Source organism: Chlamydotis macqueenii, chromosome 1 (genome assembly GCF_036417535.1).
Source record: "Chlamydotis macqueenii isolate bChlMac1 chromosome 1, bChlMac1.mat, whole genome shotgun sequence".
NCBI lineage: Eukaryota > Metazoa > Chordata > Aves > Otidiformes > Otididae > Chlamydotis > Chlamydotis macqueenii.
In genome coordinates, this window is record NC_141556.1 from 100956241 (window position 1) to 100972762 (window position 16522).

A 16522-nucleotide genomic window follows, 5' to 3' on the forward strand; every position below is an offset into this window, starting at 1 on the left:
TCACCTCGGTATGTGCGTGGCCAGTCCCAGATCACATATGTGATCTGTCAGTACTCAGAGGTGCGTAACATTCAGAGATCCCCACGGCAAGTCTGCTGCCTTTGGAGTGGCCAGTGCTGTCACCTATGGGTCTGAAATTTACCCCATGCAAATCCAATTCCCTGCCATATTACAAATACTTATTTTACATGCATAGGTGTTTCTGCCAGGGTACAAGAGGGCTGTACCCTGTAGGACCAAGTCACATAATTTTATAAAACTCAAACACCCAGCTGTGCACAGCTACAAGAGTCTTGTTCCATTCTCTACCATGCCATGAAGGGGAGCTAAGATCCTAATGTAGCTTCATCGCTCTTGTTTATTTGCATAATGCTTGCGGCCTGAGCATTAGGCACTGCTAAACAGAGCCAACAACATTAATTCATAATTCAAAAAGAGAACGAGGATATAGTCCAGGATAATAAGAGTGAATGTACTGAAGCTACAGCTAGTGCTATAAAACATTAATTTGCTGTGGACAGTTTAATGTAACCCCTTCCAGCCCCACTAATATATCTGCAGCATGTACATACATCTGCATGAAAATGATAAATGTTTCCTTAAAGCAGAGTGGCTGTAAATGCAGTAGGTATGCTTCTCATAAGTGCACTGTGTTATTATAAATGTTGTGTACAAACATTTTACTTTAAAGAACATTTAGCATTGGTTGGAATTTTATGTGGAAAGGTTATGTGTGCGTGTGGTACAGTTGGTCTTTTTCCTACCTTTGTTTTTTATCAACCACTTATTATATTTACATTCTTTTATGTAGAAGAAATCTTGACTATGTCATTTCTATCATCATCGCCACTGCTACCACCACTCATTGTAGAATCTCATTACCTCTCCTCTTGTTTTTTAAATCTTACATAGAATGAATCCAGCCCAGCTTTTCATGGACCCTACCTACTTTTGCTGCCTCCTATCATGCAGAGCTGCCTATGTCCTTTTCAGACAATGTTTTTTGTTAGCAGTGTTACTAAAAAGAAGCCTCCCTTCAGCTCTGATCAAATGTAATTTTTCATACATGTGATTTATTTGTGACATCAGATCTGTTTCTTTCCAAATCCTGACCAAACATGCTTTCCACATCTGCTGAATCTGAAAGTTTTACTCACTTTAGGGTATACAGTAACACCATAATTTTATTCACTTTTGTTTAATCATGAACAGCTCAAACATCCCGGTGTCTGAGAGACGTTGTACAAAGTAATGTTGTGCTTTGCTGTTAACGTGGTGTGTGGGACATTAATCATACTCTAACGACCAGCAGAAACATACTATTGCCAGGTGCTGCTATGTGCATTTGTAGCGCTTGATTGTCTTGTGACATTGCCACACATTAACACTTTGTCAGGATGCAAACATTAGAGCATTCCAGCATGCAGTGGCCATACATGGTTAGTTTGTGGCCCTGTGACCTCATTTGGTAAAACATCAACCTGAAGCGCATGAAAAAGATAGTGATACTAGTGAACTAAGGTTCGTTCTTCTCCTTTTTTCTTGGCTGTTTGAAGAGGATAGCCGGAGTGCCTAAAAATGTGCCTAGTGTATTTCATATGCCTACAAAATACCTGGCATCTCCTCTGGTCGCACTCTTGCCAGCTCCAATTCCCTGAGTGAAGCCCCAGCAATGCATAAAATGAAGGTGGCTGTGCCATTAATTGTTGTCACTGGTTTGTAATTGTCATCTTTACACTGTCCTTTCAGCATTTACTTCTATTGCTCAGTAATCATTTGCATTGTGTTTCTTTAGGTTATACTGTCTATTGAAGAAGGCTATAGGCTTCCAGCTCCCATGGGCTGCCCAGCTTCTCTTCACCAACTAATGCTTCACTGCTGGCAAAAGGAAAGGAACCACCGTCCAAAATTTAGTGACATTGTCAACTTCCTAGACAAACTGATCCGCAATCCGAGCACCCTTCACACCCTAGTGGAGGATGTACTTGTGTAAGACTCTCTTTGGTACTTTTCTTTTTGTATAACACATGGTGGCTGTCGTTAGATGGTTTAGGGCATTAAGTAGGGGTGGGAGAGAGCTGCAAAGTTATAGGGGTTCAAATAACTTTAAGGCCCTTTTAATAATTCATATATCATTGTATAAGGACTGTTTTTCTCAAGTCCTGCAGATTATGTTAGGCACTGTTTTTTTTATCTGAGCTCTGTTTGTGCACTGTCCGTAATCTTTGTGAATCTCTTTGTTCTTTGGTCCTTCTCCTATGTGCTTGTTTTCTCTTTGTAATTGTGTTTTCTCTATTCAACAGCCTGTCTCTCCGTCTGACAGTGCTCAAGCAATTTCTGAACTGCTTTGGAGTAATTTCCTGCAGAAAGTAGTTGTGTCTTAGCTTGCTTAATCTTTATTTATCTGCAGAAGAATGGTAACAGTGACCAAATAAGAGATTATGCTATTACCATTCCACAACAAATTCTTTATGGTGTTGTCCAAAGTTTTTTCCACTGATAATATTACAGAAATGAATGCAGCCACAGAAGAAGCAAGGCTGCAGTGGAAGAATTTGTCAATTTTTATAGGCTTATCGATTCAAGCTCTCCCTGGATATCAGCTGAAATCAGTGAAGTTACAGGTGGCCTCACTCTCTTCATTAGCTGAAATTCACCTTAAAAAAAAGGTGCTTTCATGGAGACCCCCCTGGGTTTAGAAGGGGTTCTCAATGCCTGGGTGAATCTTGCTGAGAACCTCAGTGGGTTAAGAGGTTTGGGGTTTTTTTTATATGGTTTGGAGAACGGTTGAGCAACAGGACAAAGACTGGGGCTGGTATCTTGTTGTGGGAAAGGCTGAATGGAGAGGTTGCTAGGAAAGCCTAGAGTTAGGGCTACAGCCATTTCATCTACCACAAACTAGCAAGACTTGTGGTATTTAACGCCCACGCACTAGAGTTAGTGGCCTCTATGTGTATGTACATAAAAATATTTATGTGACTTGCTACTTGTACCTGGGTCACTTTATTTAGCATTGGAGTGCTGAATTTTTATCTATTCTCATTTTAAAATGTTACTCAAGATTGTCATAGTTCAGCCCCGATCGGACCAGACTACGCAGTCTCTCTCTCACTCCCCCCACCTTCTGAGAGAACAGGGAGAGAAAATATAAGGAAAAACGGCTCGAGGTTTGAGATAAGGACAGGGAGAAATCCTTAAAGTTACCGTCACGGGCAAAACAGACTCGACTTGGGGAAAACTATTCATTTATTACTACAAACAGCAGGATAATGAGACAGAGAACAAGATAACCTCCCCCCACCCCTCCCTCTTCCCAAGCTTAACATTATCTCTACTACCTCCCCCTCCCGAGCGGCACGGGGCGGGGGGGGAAGGGAATGGGGGTCGTGGTCAGTTCATCACGCGTTGTTTTACGCCGCTGCTTCATGGTTGGGGGAAGAACTCCTCACATTCCTCCCCTGCTCCAGCGTGGGGTCCCTCCCACGGGCCACAGTCCTTCGTGGAACTGCTCCGGCGTGGGTCATCTCTTCCACGGGTGCAGTCTCTCCAGAACAGCTGTCCCAGCGGGCCCTCCACGGGCCACAGCTGCCTTCAGGCATCCACCTCCCCCGGTACGGGGTCCTTCACGGGCTCCAAGTGGATCTCTGCTCCTCCGTGGACCTCCATGGGCTGCAGGGGGACAACCTGCTCCACCATGGTCGTCACCACAGGCTGCAGGGGAATCTTGGCCAGGAGCCGCATTACTCCTCCCCCTCCTTCTTCACTGACCTTGGCGTCTGCAGCCGTTCCTCACAACAGGCTGGTAGATGTCTCTCAGGATCTTTTTTTACATCTTATTCACTTCTCATCTCCTCTCCACTTCTTGCAGCCGGGCTGGACCGAGTCGGGCCCAGTCGGCTGCCTGGCGAGAGGCCAGAGGGTGAGGCCTGCAAGGCCCATGAGGCCTGCGCCTCCCCCTCTGCGCCTCTGCCCCCGCTCAGCTTCTTCACATCTTCTCTTCTCTCCCCTTTTTTTCTGTTTTCCCATTCTTAAATACGTTATCGCAGAGGCGTTATCACGAGACATTCTGCTACCAATCGGCTCGGCCTTGGCCAGCAGCGGGTCCGCCCTAGGCCTGGCCAAGTCCTCTGAACAAAGGGGAGCGACTTCTAGCAGTTTCCTACAGAAGCTACCACCTTAGGCCCCCCCTTACTAACAAAACCACGAATTTTTATCTATTCTCATTTTAAAATGTTACTCAAGATCTAAAAACTTATGCCTGTTTTCTTGCAGTCAAGTTCTTATTGAGCTCACCTGCTTGGGAAAATTCTTCCATTCATTTGCGAATGTTTGATTCAGTCAATGTGAATCATTATTGTGTTACTGTTAACTTAGGAGGTCAGCAGTTATTCTGTAGAATCATACAATCATAGAGTATTTCAGGCTGGAAGAGGGACCTTGGTAGGTCTGTAATTGTGGTTTGTACTTTACGGTGTTCTTCTGTCCTTCACTTTCTCTCTCTGTCATTTTGATAACATGAATGAAAACTAGTGTGTTAACATATTTGAATATGTGGTTGAAACTCGATATTTTAAGACACTAGGGTTGCTTCCTACATTCTACATAAGTCATGTTCCAACAGTTCATGTTGGCTGGCTTTTGCTGACTAAATTTTCATTTGAATAAACTATACCTTTTTCCTAAAGGCTATCATAAAGCTTTTATAAACAGCAGTGTGCTTTTTCTGCATTCTGTTCCTACAGTTTCTGTACACAAAATGTACAAAGTCCATGGAAGTTGTGAGCCCTCACCAGTGCAGTATGCAACAGACGACTGGAAATATATGGCCCAAAATTGGAATTTTTTACTTTTTTTTCCCCATCTTTCCATTTTAGTTGCGATAATATTAGGGAAAAGAACTGAAACAGAAATGTGACTAAATTAGCTCCTTCATTTTTGTTTGCTACTCTATATAATTCTATGTAAAAGCAAAGATACAAAATTTTAGTCTTTTTGCTTCTTTTAGGGCTAGTTTTAGGTTTCGAACACTGTAATCAAAGCATTCCCATTGCATAATGGTATAGCAATAAGGAGCCATTTGGGGTTTTTTTTTTTTGTAGATAAATGTAAAAAAATAATCTCGCAGTGGTTTAATATTTTTAAATTGTATCTCATGTTAAACTTTGCTTGTCCTCTTTGACTACTGTATTTACAAATTATTATCATCCTGAACAGATAAAATCTGTAAAGAAACGCTCTGTGGCAACAAAAATAAGAGCAGTGGGAGAGGTCTGTTCCTCAGTTTGTTAACAAGCTGCAGTGTTTTAAGAAACTGTATTGTTTAAGTAGTGCAACTTGGCAGACTGACACGATTTGTAAGTTTTAGACAATGGGTTAAAGAGATCCCCAATTAAGATCTGACCTTTACAGCTCAGGCTCCTCTTTCATTCCTTCTGCCTTTTAATAAAAGCGATGTCTACCACCGTAAATCAAGTGTTATATTTTGTACTGCTTTGGTAACCTTTACATTTTGTTTTTACAGAATGCCAGATTCACCTGGTGAAGTTCCAGAATATCCTTTGTTTGTTTCTGTCAGTGACTGGCTGGACTCCATAAAAATGGGTCAGTATAAAAATAACTTCATGGCAGCAGGTTTCACAACTTTGGATATGGTTTCAAGAATGAGTATTGAGTAAGTATGTAATCTGTTATCCCTACAGTGACTAATCAATCTGAATTTCTTTGGATGCTGCAGTGATGTAATTGTTGTGATGTATGGAACAGTGTTTTCATTTCCTTTCCTGCCTAAGCTAATAAAAGACAAATACAGTTTTTTACCAAAACGATGCAGGGGAAAGATGTGATTAAGAGACCCAGAATTGCCAGCTTCGTTCTGTGATCATACTAAACACTGCCAAAGGTCGCGCTGAGAATATCCTTAAATGTTTCTTGGGGAATCAGTTTTGATCTAGACCACTGAGATCAGTGGCAAAAATATTTTCTTACTTTGCTGTGAAAATCATCAAGCCCATGTCAGTCCTCATGTGGAAGTTGTTCCATGCCTTGCTGCCCTTTTACAAACATATCTGACTCCCCTCTAGCATTTTTTAAATGAAAACACTGCACCGAGTATAAAAGGGTTTGGGCAAACTCTGGATTAATATGGTAGCATAATGATACAATCTATTTTGTTCTCTATTCCCTTCCCAATAATTCTTAACCTTTTATTTGATTCTGGGACTATCCGTATTAATAATGGTAATGGGCAGTTAAGACTCAGTAATTTTACGTGTGAAGTTAGGGCTGTTTTTCTCCCATGTGTATCACTTTACATTCACCTACATTGAATTTCATCTGCTGCTTTATGTCATAGTCACTTAGTCTTAAAAGATCCCTCTAAAACTCTTCACAGCTGGCCCTTTCCTTTACTACCCTGAACAGTTCAGTCTCACCAACTGACTTTTTCACCTCTGTGCTCACCTGTTTTTCCAGACCATTTACTGATTGGTTGAATAGTAATGTTCAACATTATCCCAGAGTAGGTCCCTGCAGGTTTCCATTGATGACTACGTTGTAAAACCTGACTACTTACTCCTAATCTTCCATCTTTAAACCAATTATTTAGTCACACAAAGACCTTCCTATGCCATAGCTCCTTATTTTCCTTATAAAGCTTTGATGAGGAATCTTCTCTAAAGGTTTTGGAAAGTGTAAACATACTTCTATAAAATAGGACTTCTCTTTGCAAAAGCCGTAGTGATTCAAATAGATAATTTATCCGAGCATCCAATAATTCTGTACTTTACTGTAGTTTCTATTATGCCCTGTAATGATTTCAGGATCACAGGTGTATAGTTTCCCAGATCTCCCCTGGAAACTTTTTATTTTGTCTGGCACCACTGTCCATGCCTCAGCCACCAAGAAATTTTTAAGCAAATGGAACAGAGCTGATAACTTCCTTTCTCACTTCTCTGTTAGTAATTCCACTACTTCATCCTTGAACTCTTATAAAACTCTTGGCTAAATATAGTCTTGTTCTGGAGCTGGGTTTCTGCTTGGTTTTTTTTCAGTTTGTCCTATAACCTCTCTTGCAGTCACTTCTACTCAGACAGATTCTCTGACAAGTACTCCATATAGGTTCTGGCATGACAGTCACTTCAATTTCTTCCACAGTGAATATAAACTCAAATAATTGGTTTAGTCTTTTGCCAGTGGCCAGTCTTTCAGTGCTCTTTTATACCCAAATCATCATTAGACCCTACAGTCACTCTGGCCAGGTTCTTGTACCCTAGTGTGCTTGAAAAAAAGTTTTATTATGCATTTTATTATTAGATATATATTTCTGGTTGTCCCTCAAGTTCTGTGCTTTTACAGATAATCCGCCTAAGGTTATCATCTTTTCTACTTTCTTCAAGTACCACTTCAGCTTCTTTCTTCAGTCTCCATTACCCTAGGCCTGCTGGCTTCTTTCCGAGCTGTATCAGGCCTTCCTTGATAAGTGCTATGCGTTGTTCCTGCATTTCTAAAATCACTTCCCCCTGGAAAGGTTTATTCTTTTATCTTTTTAGCTTCTAAGATGCTCAATATTTTTGCATAGTCCCTGCTGACCTTAAGTGCTGTGTATCATCCCCTATGTGGATGTTAAGCCCAAGTACATAATAGTTGCTGCTATCCAGTGGCTCTTCATCTGAAGGATTCAGAGCTGGGTATCTTGAACTGCAAATCTGAAACTCAGAAAGGTCATGCCTCATCCTGTGGGCTCCTGTACTAACTATATCATTACACAGTTTTTTAGGGTATCTAAACAGGCAATGTCTATGCTGTGTCCCAGCGTGGGATTTGCACGATTGACAGGGCTTATCTGAAGTTTCCTGCCCTTGCCACTTCTATGATCTTTCTCAGCATATTGCCGTTGGTAATGTTTAGAGAACAACTGAACTAGTGGGCCACACTGGATGCTGAGGGGTGTTGACTTCATTCCTGCCAAAACTTTGGGCTCTGTGGGTGAGCTACCCACTCTGGGGTGCAAGTCGAGATGAGATGAATGGAAACTGGGAGGGAACAGAAACAGGCTGGAAGATTCTGATCTATTCTGATCTTTAAACCGTCTCTCACCACCATTCCCCAAATCATTAGAAGCACAGCCTCTGTTATTTCGGTCTCAGGACCGCAAGAGTGAGTGTATCAGCCCTATTCCTTTGCAAGTATGAGTGGGAAACATTTGCTACTAACACATTACTAAAAATGGGCTATTAGAATCCACCTCTTAGGTCCTTCCTCAAAATGTAGAAAAAATACTTGACTGTATCACAACAGATACCAGTGCTCTAAGATTATTTCTTTTTTTTTCTTAAATGACTGTCTTTAAAAATTTAGAATTAACAGGTGCAGAAAACATGAATATTTGCAGCTTTCTTATATGTCCTAGTCAGGAAAATAAACTGTCTAAAGTAGAGCAATTCATCATATATTTAGGTTTTTTGTGTGCAGGAGGCTTTACTATACCTGCATCCAAGATGAAATTTTTTATCTTACAGTGACATTAGAAGAATTGGAGTTGTACTCATTGGACACCAGAGACGAATAGTCAGCAGTTTACAGACTTTGCGGTTACATATGATGCACATACAGGAGAAAGGATTTCATGTATGAAAGTACTAGAATCAACTGTGTTTTGTGCCTCAGCATTTCTAAAATGGAAAAATATTCTCATTCTTCCTTTCTGCTCTTCCCAACTTCAAGAACTGCAGTCTCCTGTTCAGACTATAAAAGTACTTCTATGTTAATGCTTCCAAACTGGAATTTTTAATCACACTGCATAGTTCCTCCACCAGTTATCTGCCGAAAAAATCCTGGCCTACTGCAAGACTCTTGCTACACATTGATGAATAACTCAGCATGGATGTGTAACTTTGTATAACAGTATTTGGGAAACTTTCATGAACTTACTTGAAAGTAGTAATCTATTTGGCCTGGTGTGGCTTCTTTATAGATGTATTTAGAGTTTGCTGGTAGATCAAAAAGTATTTGACTTCTTTCATGTTCTGTGACCATGTAACTTCCAATACCAAATGTGCAATCAAGAAGTTTGACATAAATATTTATTTTATCTCTTAATTAAATCCAAATGTATGGGTCCTATTGTTATATTACTTTATAATAGTTTGAATGCTGGTAAGTTGGTGCCTCAAAACATTAGTATTGTTTGCAGAAATGACTGATGATTTTATGTAGCGAGTTTTCATTGTGTGAATAATTGGGAGGATAGTGAGAGAAATCTATTTGAAATCTTAAGGTCCTTGATTTTGGATTACTTTAGCACTTGACACTTTTTATGCTTTAAATTTTAGATTAAGTTGGAAAATTTTTTCGTCCTTGGGATTCTTCATCACCCTAGACCTTATTTTTTGTAATGCTCAGCATTTGCTTCTAGTACACGGCAAATTAGCACTGGAAAACTGACTGTAACGTTTCCATAACCATGTGTAAAACATGATTGTCAGCTATATTGTGGCCACATAGACTTCAGAAGCCTTTCTGTTCCAAAAATGCAGGCCTCCGCTGCTTGAACTAAGGATAATTTCCACCAGTGGTAGTAGACCTCAGTAGAGGGCCAGCCATCAGTGGGCTGATGTGCTTATTCCCATGGGAGCAGACGGGCCATATCATGCTCCAGTTGAGGGCAGTGGTACAACCACCAACTAATGCTGGAAGTTACACTCCACGGTATTCGGTTATCTTGTACATAGGCAGAAAAGGAGATGTAGGACAGCAGTGTAATAATATGTTGCCTTGAGTCTACTTCTAACTGCTTTTAGAAGTATAAAGCAGACTCTGTTGAAATGGAGTTCTGGTTACTACAGGCTAGATCTTCATTTAGTACAGATATCTGAATGACATCAAAGATAATTACCTTTAGAATTCTTCAATAGCCATATTTACATGCAACAAAATGGCTGCAAAGGCCTAACATAATATTTGTACCTCTGTAAGACTTACAGCCTTCATGTTTTATTCAGTCAACTTACACAGACATGCTGGGCTACGTTTCCAAACTTTTGCATGGGATATGCGCTACTGGGAACAGGTAAATGAGCGCATGTCTGCGTGCTGTAGAAGTCACGTGTGGATCGACATGTATGTCACGTGTAAACTGAGTGCAGATGCTTTTGTTGATTTTATACATAGTCTGGAGAACGTTTTTGAGTTACGTGGCATTTCAATATACTCAAGCATTACAATTCTTCCATTAAAACCTGCATTTGGGTAATTAGTATAATATATGTGTATATCAAAATGAACTAACTACTCTATGTAATCATAATTATATTTACTGCTTCATTTACAGCTTGTAAATCAAAATGTATTTCCTAACTCTTGGAAAAGGCTGCCGTTGTATACCAGTGGCAAAGAAGGAAAATCAGAAAGCAACTCAGAAAAGATTATGCTTCCAACCAGTTCACAGAGTAAAACACACTAGGCCTGATTCACTGCTGTCATTTTATGTTGGAATAATTGGATTAAATTAAGTGGGATAACACTAGTGCACTAAGTAAACTTTCCTTTCTTTCATTAAAAAAAAACCACCAGATTTAACTGAAGAACAAGTTTTCTAAAGACCAGGATTCACCAGTGTTCTACAATGCCAGTTTGAGGAGTTTCTTTAAAAAAGGGCAGCTCCAATTCTATTCTAGCTACAAAGGTAATTTTGTCAGCATGAGTAGTCCTACTGAACTCAGTAGGACTTGTACAAGCATGTGCATATCACAGGCCTTTAGTGGGGAAAAAAAGTATTTGTTCTTTTCTATGACTGTCACTTGAAAAATTCTGCCCCAATTCTATATCTGAATAAATTTTTGGTAAAGGCTTTCTTGTGGAAAGAAAACCATACTTACCTGAAGCCTTTTAAAAAATACTATGATCACAGAATAATTTAAAAGTTGATTTTCCTTTATAATTTTGTTATCCATTTTCCCTGTTATTGTTTCTGTGGCCAACAATTTGACATCTGCAGAAGGAGCCTCTCTCACAATTAAATACATTACCGAGGAGGTATAAGTCTGTTATTTGTTAATGAGGTTTCAAAATTACTCATAAGTAATCTAAACCATGTATGTGCACGTTTAAATTCTCCTTTGCACGTTTATTCATTCCTGGTAGTGTGGATGCAGAGCAGTATGTTATATACACACATCTGGATATATAGTTATCACACTACTGAAATGATATTTTCAATAGAAAAATGCAACAATATTAAAACATTTATTAATCAGATATATTTTTATATAAACAAGAGTTTGGGTAACCAGAAAGGAAAAAACAAGGGATTCTTTGGCTGAGGCCATTTGTTAAAAACACTGTAAATCCAGGATTTTGTGGATTTATACAGCTTGGTTTTTTGTTGTTATGGTGGTGCAATATGACACTTTTATAATAGTTATCCTGACCAAATTTACATTTTTCCCATTTTGGAAACATTTTATTTTCTTATGCTCTGATTCCAAGCCTACTTTCATGTGGGTTTTGATTTTTTTTCCCTAATTTTTTCATTTAAAAACAAAAAAAAAACCAACAGGTGTTATTTTTCAAATGTGAGCTTAATTTTGTGCAGGCCACAAATGTATATGTGAAATTAGAGTAGCTTTCTTTCATAGCATCATAGAATCGTTTAGGTTGGAAAAGACCTTTAAGATCATCGAGTCAAATCATTAACTTAACACTGCCAACTCAGCCACTAAACCATGTCCCTAAGCACCACACCTACAGTCTTTTAAATAGCTCCAGGGATGGTGATTCAACCACTTCCCTGAGCAGCCTGTTCCAGTGCTTGACAACCCTTTCATTGAAGAAATGTTTCCTGTGCTATTTGACCTTCTTGTCCACCTGGGCACACCGCAGGCTCATGTTCAGCCGGCTGTTGATCAACACCTCCAGGTCTTTTTCTGGCAGGCAGCTTTCCAGACATTTTTCCCCAAGCCTGTAGCTTTGCAGAGGATACTTTCTTCAGGTGAAAATTAACTCTGTTTAGTTGTCCTGCATATTGCAGTGTGCAGTTATGGTTTAAATTTAACAAATTTAAGCAAATCTAATAGGCTGTTTTTGAGGATCTGGCTCATACTGCAGAGTGGTTCTTGACTAAAAGTACTCATTGAAAGTTCACAAAATAAATTGTGCATGATATGCGAGCCAGAAGAAAAAAAAAAAGCATTAAAAATGTGGAAATAAGGAAATAGTTCTATGTTATTTACAAGTAATATCTGTGTGTAGATTTTTCTCACAGATCTACAAATCTGATTGTTATTAATCTAGAATAAACCCCATCCATCTCTACTGTTACCACTACTCATGTAGCACTTATGTCTCAATACATAGCTTAAGCGAGGGCTTTGACTGCTGAGCAGGACCAGGTTAGTGTCTCTAGGCCAATAAGTGCACTTCCCCAGCTGTCCATCATGTGCCAACCACAGTGCCTCCAAAGTTGACTGACAAGCAACTTGGATGTCCATGCAGCCAAGCGGGGTGGTCATCTAACATGGAAACCATATCAGTCATCCTTACTCAAGCTATCCCCTCTTGTCAGTCAGAGCCCTGAGACCTACTGGGAGGCATTCGTCTCACCTAATTTTGGAGGTCTGCATTTGAGCTAGTCATCCAAGGTTCCCTTTTAGTCAATGAAGTGGGCCCTTTTAGGATGTGAGTCATCTGACAAATGTAATTATTTACTTCTGGGTTAGATGAATTGTGCCAAAGAAGCATCTGTTTCTCTGCGTTCAACGTAACTAGCTTATATCCAGGCATCTCTGTTTGGTCAGATGAAATTCATGCATTGATTGTATCCAGTCCTTACGCTGAACCTGTGAAAAAGAGAGGATCTTGTTCATAAGGCGGGTTTTAAAATTGAACAGGCAACAGCAGAAGGTTTAGTAGATTTTGCTCATGAGGTGCTTGCACATTGGAATTACTGAGAAGCAATGAGACTCTGTGAGGTGAAAGGAAGAGAATTGAGCTATGTAATTTAAATTTGTCTTAAACAAAAGTTACCCTTTTTGTTTCCCATTAATGTAAATTCAATGTTTGTCCAATAAAAGCTTAGACATATGCTATGCTTAAGACATCAGCCAAGACTTTTCAGCATAAGGTAATCCTTTAATTGCTAATAGTGGACTCAACAATAAATTAAAGTAAATTAGTTGCTCTAGACAAAGCATTCTGTCTCCAAAATTGTATTGGGTATTAGCTGGATTATTCTGACATGGAACTCATAGACTGTAGTACTTTTCTTTTTCTGTAATTTAAGACTGACTATCCATTTTCCTTTTTTTTATATTCTGAGCCTAATACTGGGCTCCATTACTTTCTCTTTCAATGCAGATTCATACAGGATCCAAAGTTGGGTCATAAGTAATGTACAGATGCCCTCTATTCAGATACAATAGATATTTACCATGTGGAATAGCTGGGACTGTGCAGGTGCCTAGTAAGCAATTTCCATGTTTGAATGACCCCCATGGGACAGTATCAGCCACCAAGGTAAAGCAGCATAGAACACACTTTACTTTGTGCTGAAGGCCTGTTGCTAAATTTCAGCTGGCCCTATTGCAAAACTGAAGCAAGTATTTAGCTGTTTTAATTCAGATGATGGAATGGTTCTATGGGACATGTTCTAGCAGCTGAGAATTTCTCTTACGAACATAGAGTACCTGTAACTACCCTGTCATGGGCTCAGTCTATCTTGGAATATGTCCCAAAGGGAGTGGAAAGGAGGACTCACTTCTAATCCAATCCAACACATCTTTTAGCGTAACAAAAGTTAGAGTCATAATAAAAAGTCTGTCTTCCATTGCATCTTCTAGGAAAAGTATTAAAAATAGAGATACTTCACTTATGTCATTTGCACGTGGTTGAAGAGCACTGTATTCTGTTTCTTTCAGGATACCCTTGTTCACCAACTGTAATTGATCTTTCCTGAATAAATGGCAAAGACAATCTTCTTTTTTTTTTTTTCTTTTTATAATGGTAATATCATTATTTTTCAAGAGTGAAGGAAAGATGTACTGGGCTGGGCTAACACTTAGTAAGACAATGATCTTGAAATCTCCTGGAGAGACAAATGATTCAGCACTGAAAAGGAAAAAAAGTCCCTGAAGCGTAGAGTAAGGTGAAAAAGGAAGAAATGTCCATATTGTGCTAAAGGGCTGTAATAAAAATCAGAAGAGTTGCATAAAATAGTTCCATGCACTTACAGCTCACAAATAATCTTCTACCATCATATACTGCATTTAGCAGTGCTCACTGCTCATCCATGAATGCTTATGGTTGTATATAGTTCCTCAGATTATGGACCAGGATATGTTGAGCACATTATGGTTATTAAATATTTGTCTATATGTACATAAAGAATGGTAAATATATCATAATATCTGAGATTTTTCAAATCTACTGAATTTATTACCTAACTCCCAATAATGCTAATGGAGTTGATCTGCTCCATTGGCTTTTAAAATTTTTAACAGCATGCACTCTATGTGTATAGTACTTCCCAAACATCCTAGGCTTTTTACCTGGAAGTGCACAGCCTTTCTTTTTCTCCACAGCCAGAAAAAAACTGGCTTACAGAAAGCTGCCTGGTCACGTGATGCCAACCCTTCTACTGCCACCACACCAAACTCCTTTCTACTGATTCTTCTCCGTACAACTAATTACTGTAGAAATCATCAGGGATCATAAAGGGGAAGCCAGATGCCCATGAGCCAGCATCTCTAGTAAGATGTAGTCCATGCTATAAAAAGTTTGAGTCCTTCTGCTGAAGTCACCAAAGATGTTTAAACAGTATATTAATTATTTTCTTTTACCTAGGCATTTAGAGACACTTATGAGGTTAAGATGAGAGAAATTTTCAAGGGAATATGAATAAGGATATGCCAGCGTAGAGTATAAAAAGATGTGCTGAATTTTAGAAAGAAAAACCAACAAAAATTGTTTATGAAAAAAAAAAGATTAAAAATGGATTAGAGTTAAAATATATTTCCATATTTTATATGTGAAATAATATAATGCCAATTCAGTGAAATCTATTTGTGTGTATGATTCTTTAAATATTCTACATGAGTATCTCTTACCTTTCTTTCCTGCAAGAGATTTCCTAACTACATCTCTCTTCTAGAAAGGTTTAATATATTATCTGATTTTTCATACCTGTGTAATTAAACTGGAATAAAAAATGCCAAGTCATGGCATTGAAGATATGGGAGAAAGATCAGTCTCAAAATCATCTAAGTTTTCACACCTCTTCTACTTTGTTCTGAGTACTGTGACTAGTAGGTATCTACACATGTGTCTCAGTAATAAAGTATGTATGTACTGTGCCATGCTCAGAAACTCCTGAATCTGTAAACAGTTATGTGTTTGTGTGGCTTAATTCATGTAAGGAAGCTGATTAGAAATGGGACTATTTACATGAGTAGAGTTAGGCATAAAGGACTTGCAAATCCATGTCCCTAGAAAATATTTGTAAGGCAGCGTGAGATAACATTATTTAATCTTTTTTTTTTTTTACTTCAGAACCGCGTATGGGTTCCTTGAGGAGTCCAGTATATTCATTGATATTATCACAGAACCTCCTGCCCATATTGTTCTTGATATGTGAGGAGATATTGCTGACTTTTTTCTTCATTTGGGAAATACTACACATTTTGGGGAATATTCATCTCTAACATGCACATCATCAAGCTGATTACGAATTTGTGAATAAACCATAGTATTACATTAATACTTCTCATTATTGACAATTCAGTGAAGAACTGCTAAGCAGCATCATGTATGTTGCACGGTAGGTAAGCCAAAACCATGGGACTGAAAATTCACCAATCAAAGAGAAGTCTAGTGCTCTGTATTATGAACTGTGTGATGCCTGGGGCCTTGGTTGTATAGAAAGCAACTTTCAATCCAGAGTCTGGAAAATTGAATTTGGGGGAAATCTGCACTGGAATCCAAATACTCATTTCTGGTTGTGAGTGATTAAAAAGTGCCCGTTGAAACACTCAAGGGAGTATTTTCATAGTATCATCACAGCATAATGCTCTGAGGCTCGTCTACAGCCGTGATAGGCAAAATCTAGTTGCTGTTTTTCCAAGGTCCAGCCTGTGACAAAAACTTGGTAAAACTGTCATCATTTAGATTAGAACCTCCAGCAGACACAATCATATAACTGAAATACTACTTGTTCTTCTTGTTGCGTATTAGCTTGCATATGAGAGGAACCTGAATAAACTAGGAGTTCAGCTATCCAGTTAAGTGTAGCTTACAAACTGAATTTTTAGTTTTCTTTCATTCAGACTGAGCTCTACTTGAGAATGATTAAGAGGCAAAAAGGAAAAGTAAAACAGGAATATTTTTTTAGAAGCTGAATACTCTGAGCTGTATGACTTACCATCACAGTCCCTTTATGTACAATAGGATTAGCTGAGAAAGACAAAGTGCAGCTAATGTTTCAAATCTGTAGATGAGTTTAGTTACTAATGCCAACTTTGGAAGTTCCATTTTT

At 38.9% G+C, this 16522-nt stretch overlaps 1 protein-coding gene across 2 annotated transcripts in view; it reads left to right on the plus strand.

Annotated features, from left to right (window-relative positions):
* The window catches only part of EPHA6 (EPH receptor A6), a 535028-nt gene extending 526246 nt beyond the window's left edge, over positions 1-8782 (plus strand). For both annotated transcript variants that reach the window (XM_086763129.1, XM_086763139.1), the window contains 3 exons: positions 1796-1989; positions 5522-5671; positions 8517-8782. In XM_086763129.1, the coding sequence (XP_086619255.1) occupies positions 1796-1989; positions 5522-5671; positions 8517-8631 (459 nt within the window). In that variant the 3' untranslated portion in view covers positions 8632-8782. The remainder of the gene's footprint in view (positions 1-1795; positions 1990-5521; positions 5672-8516) is intronic.
* Positions 8783-16522: the final 7740 nt, after the last annotated feature.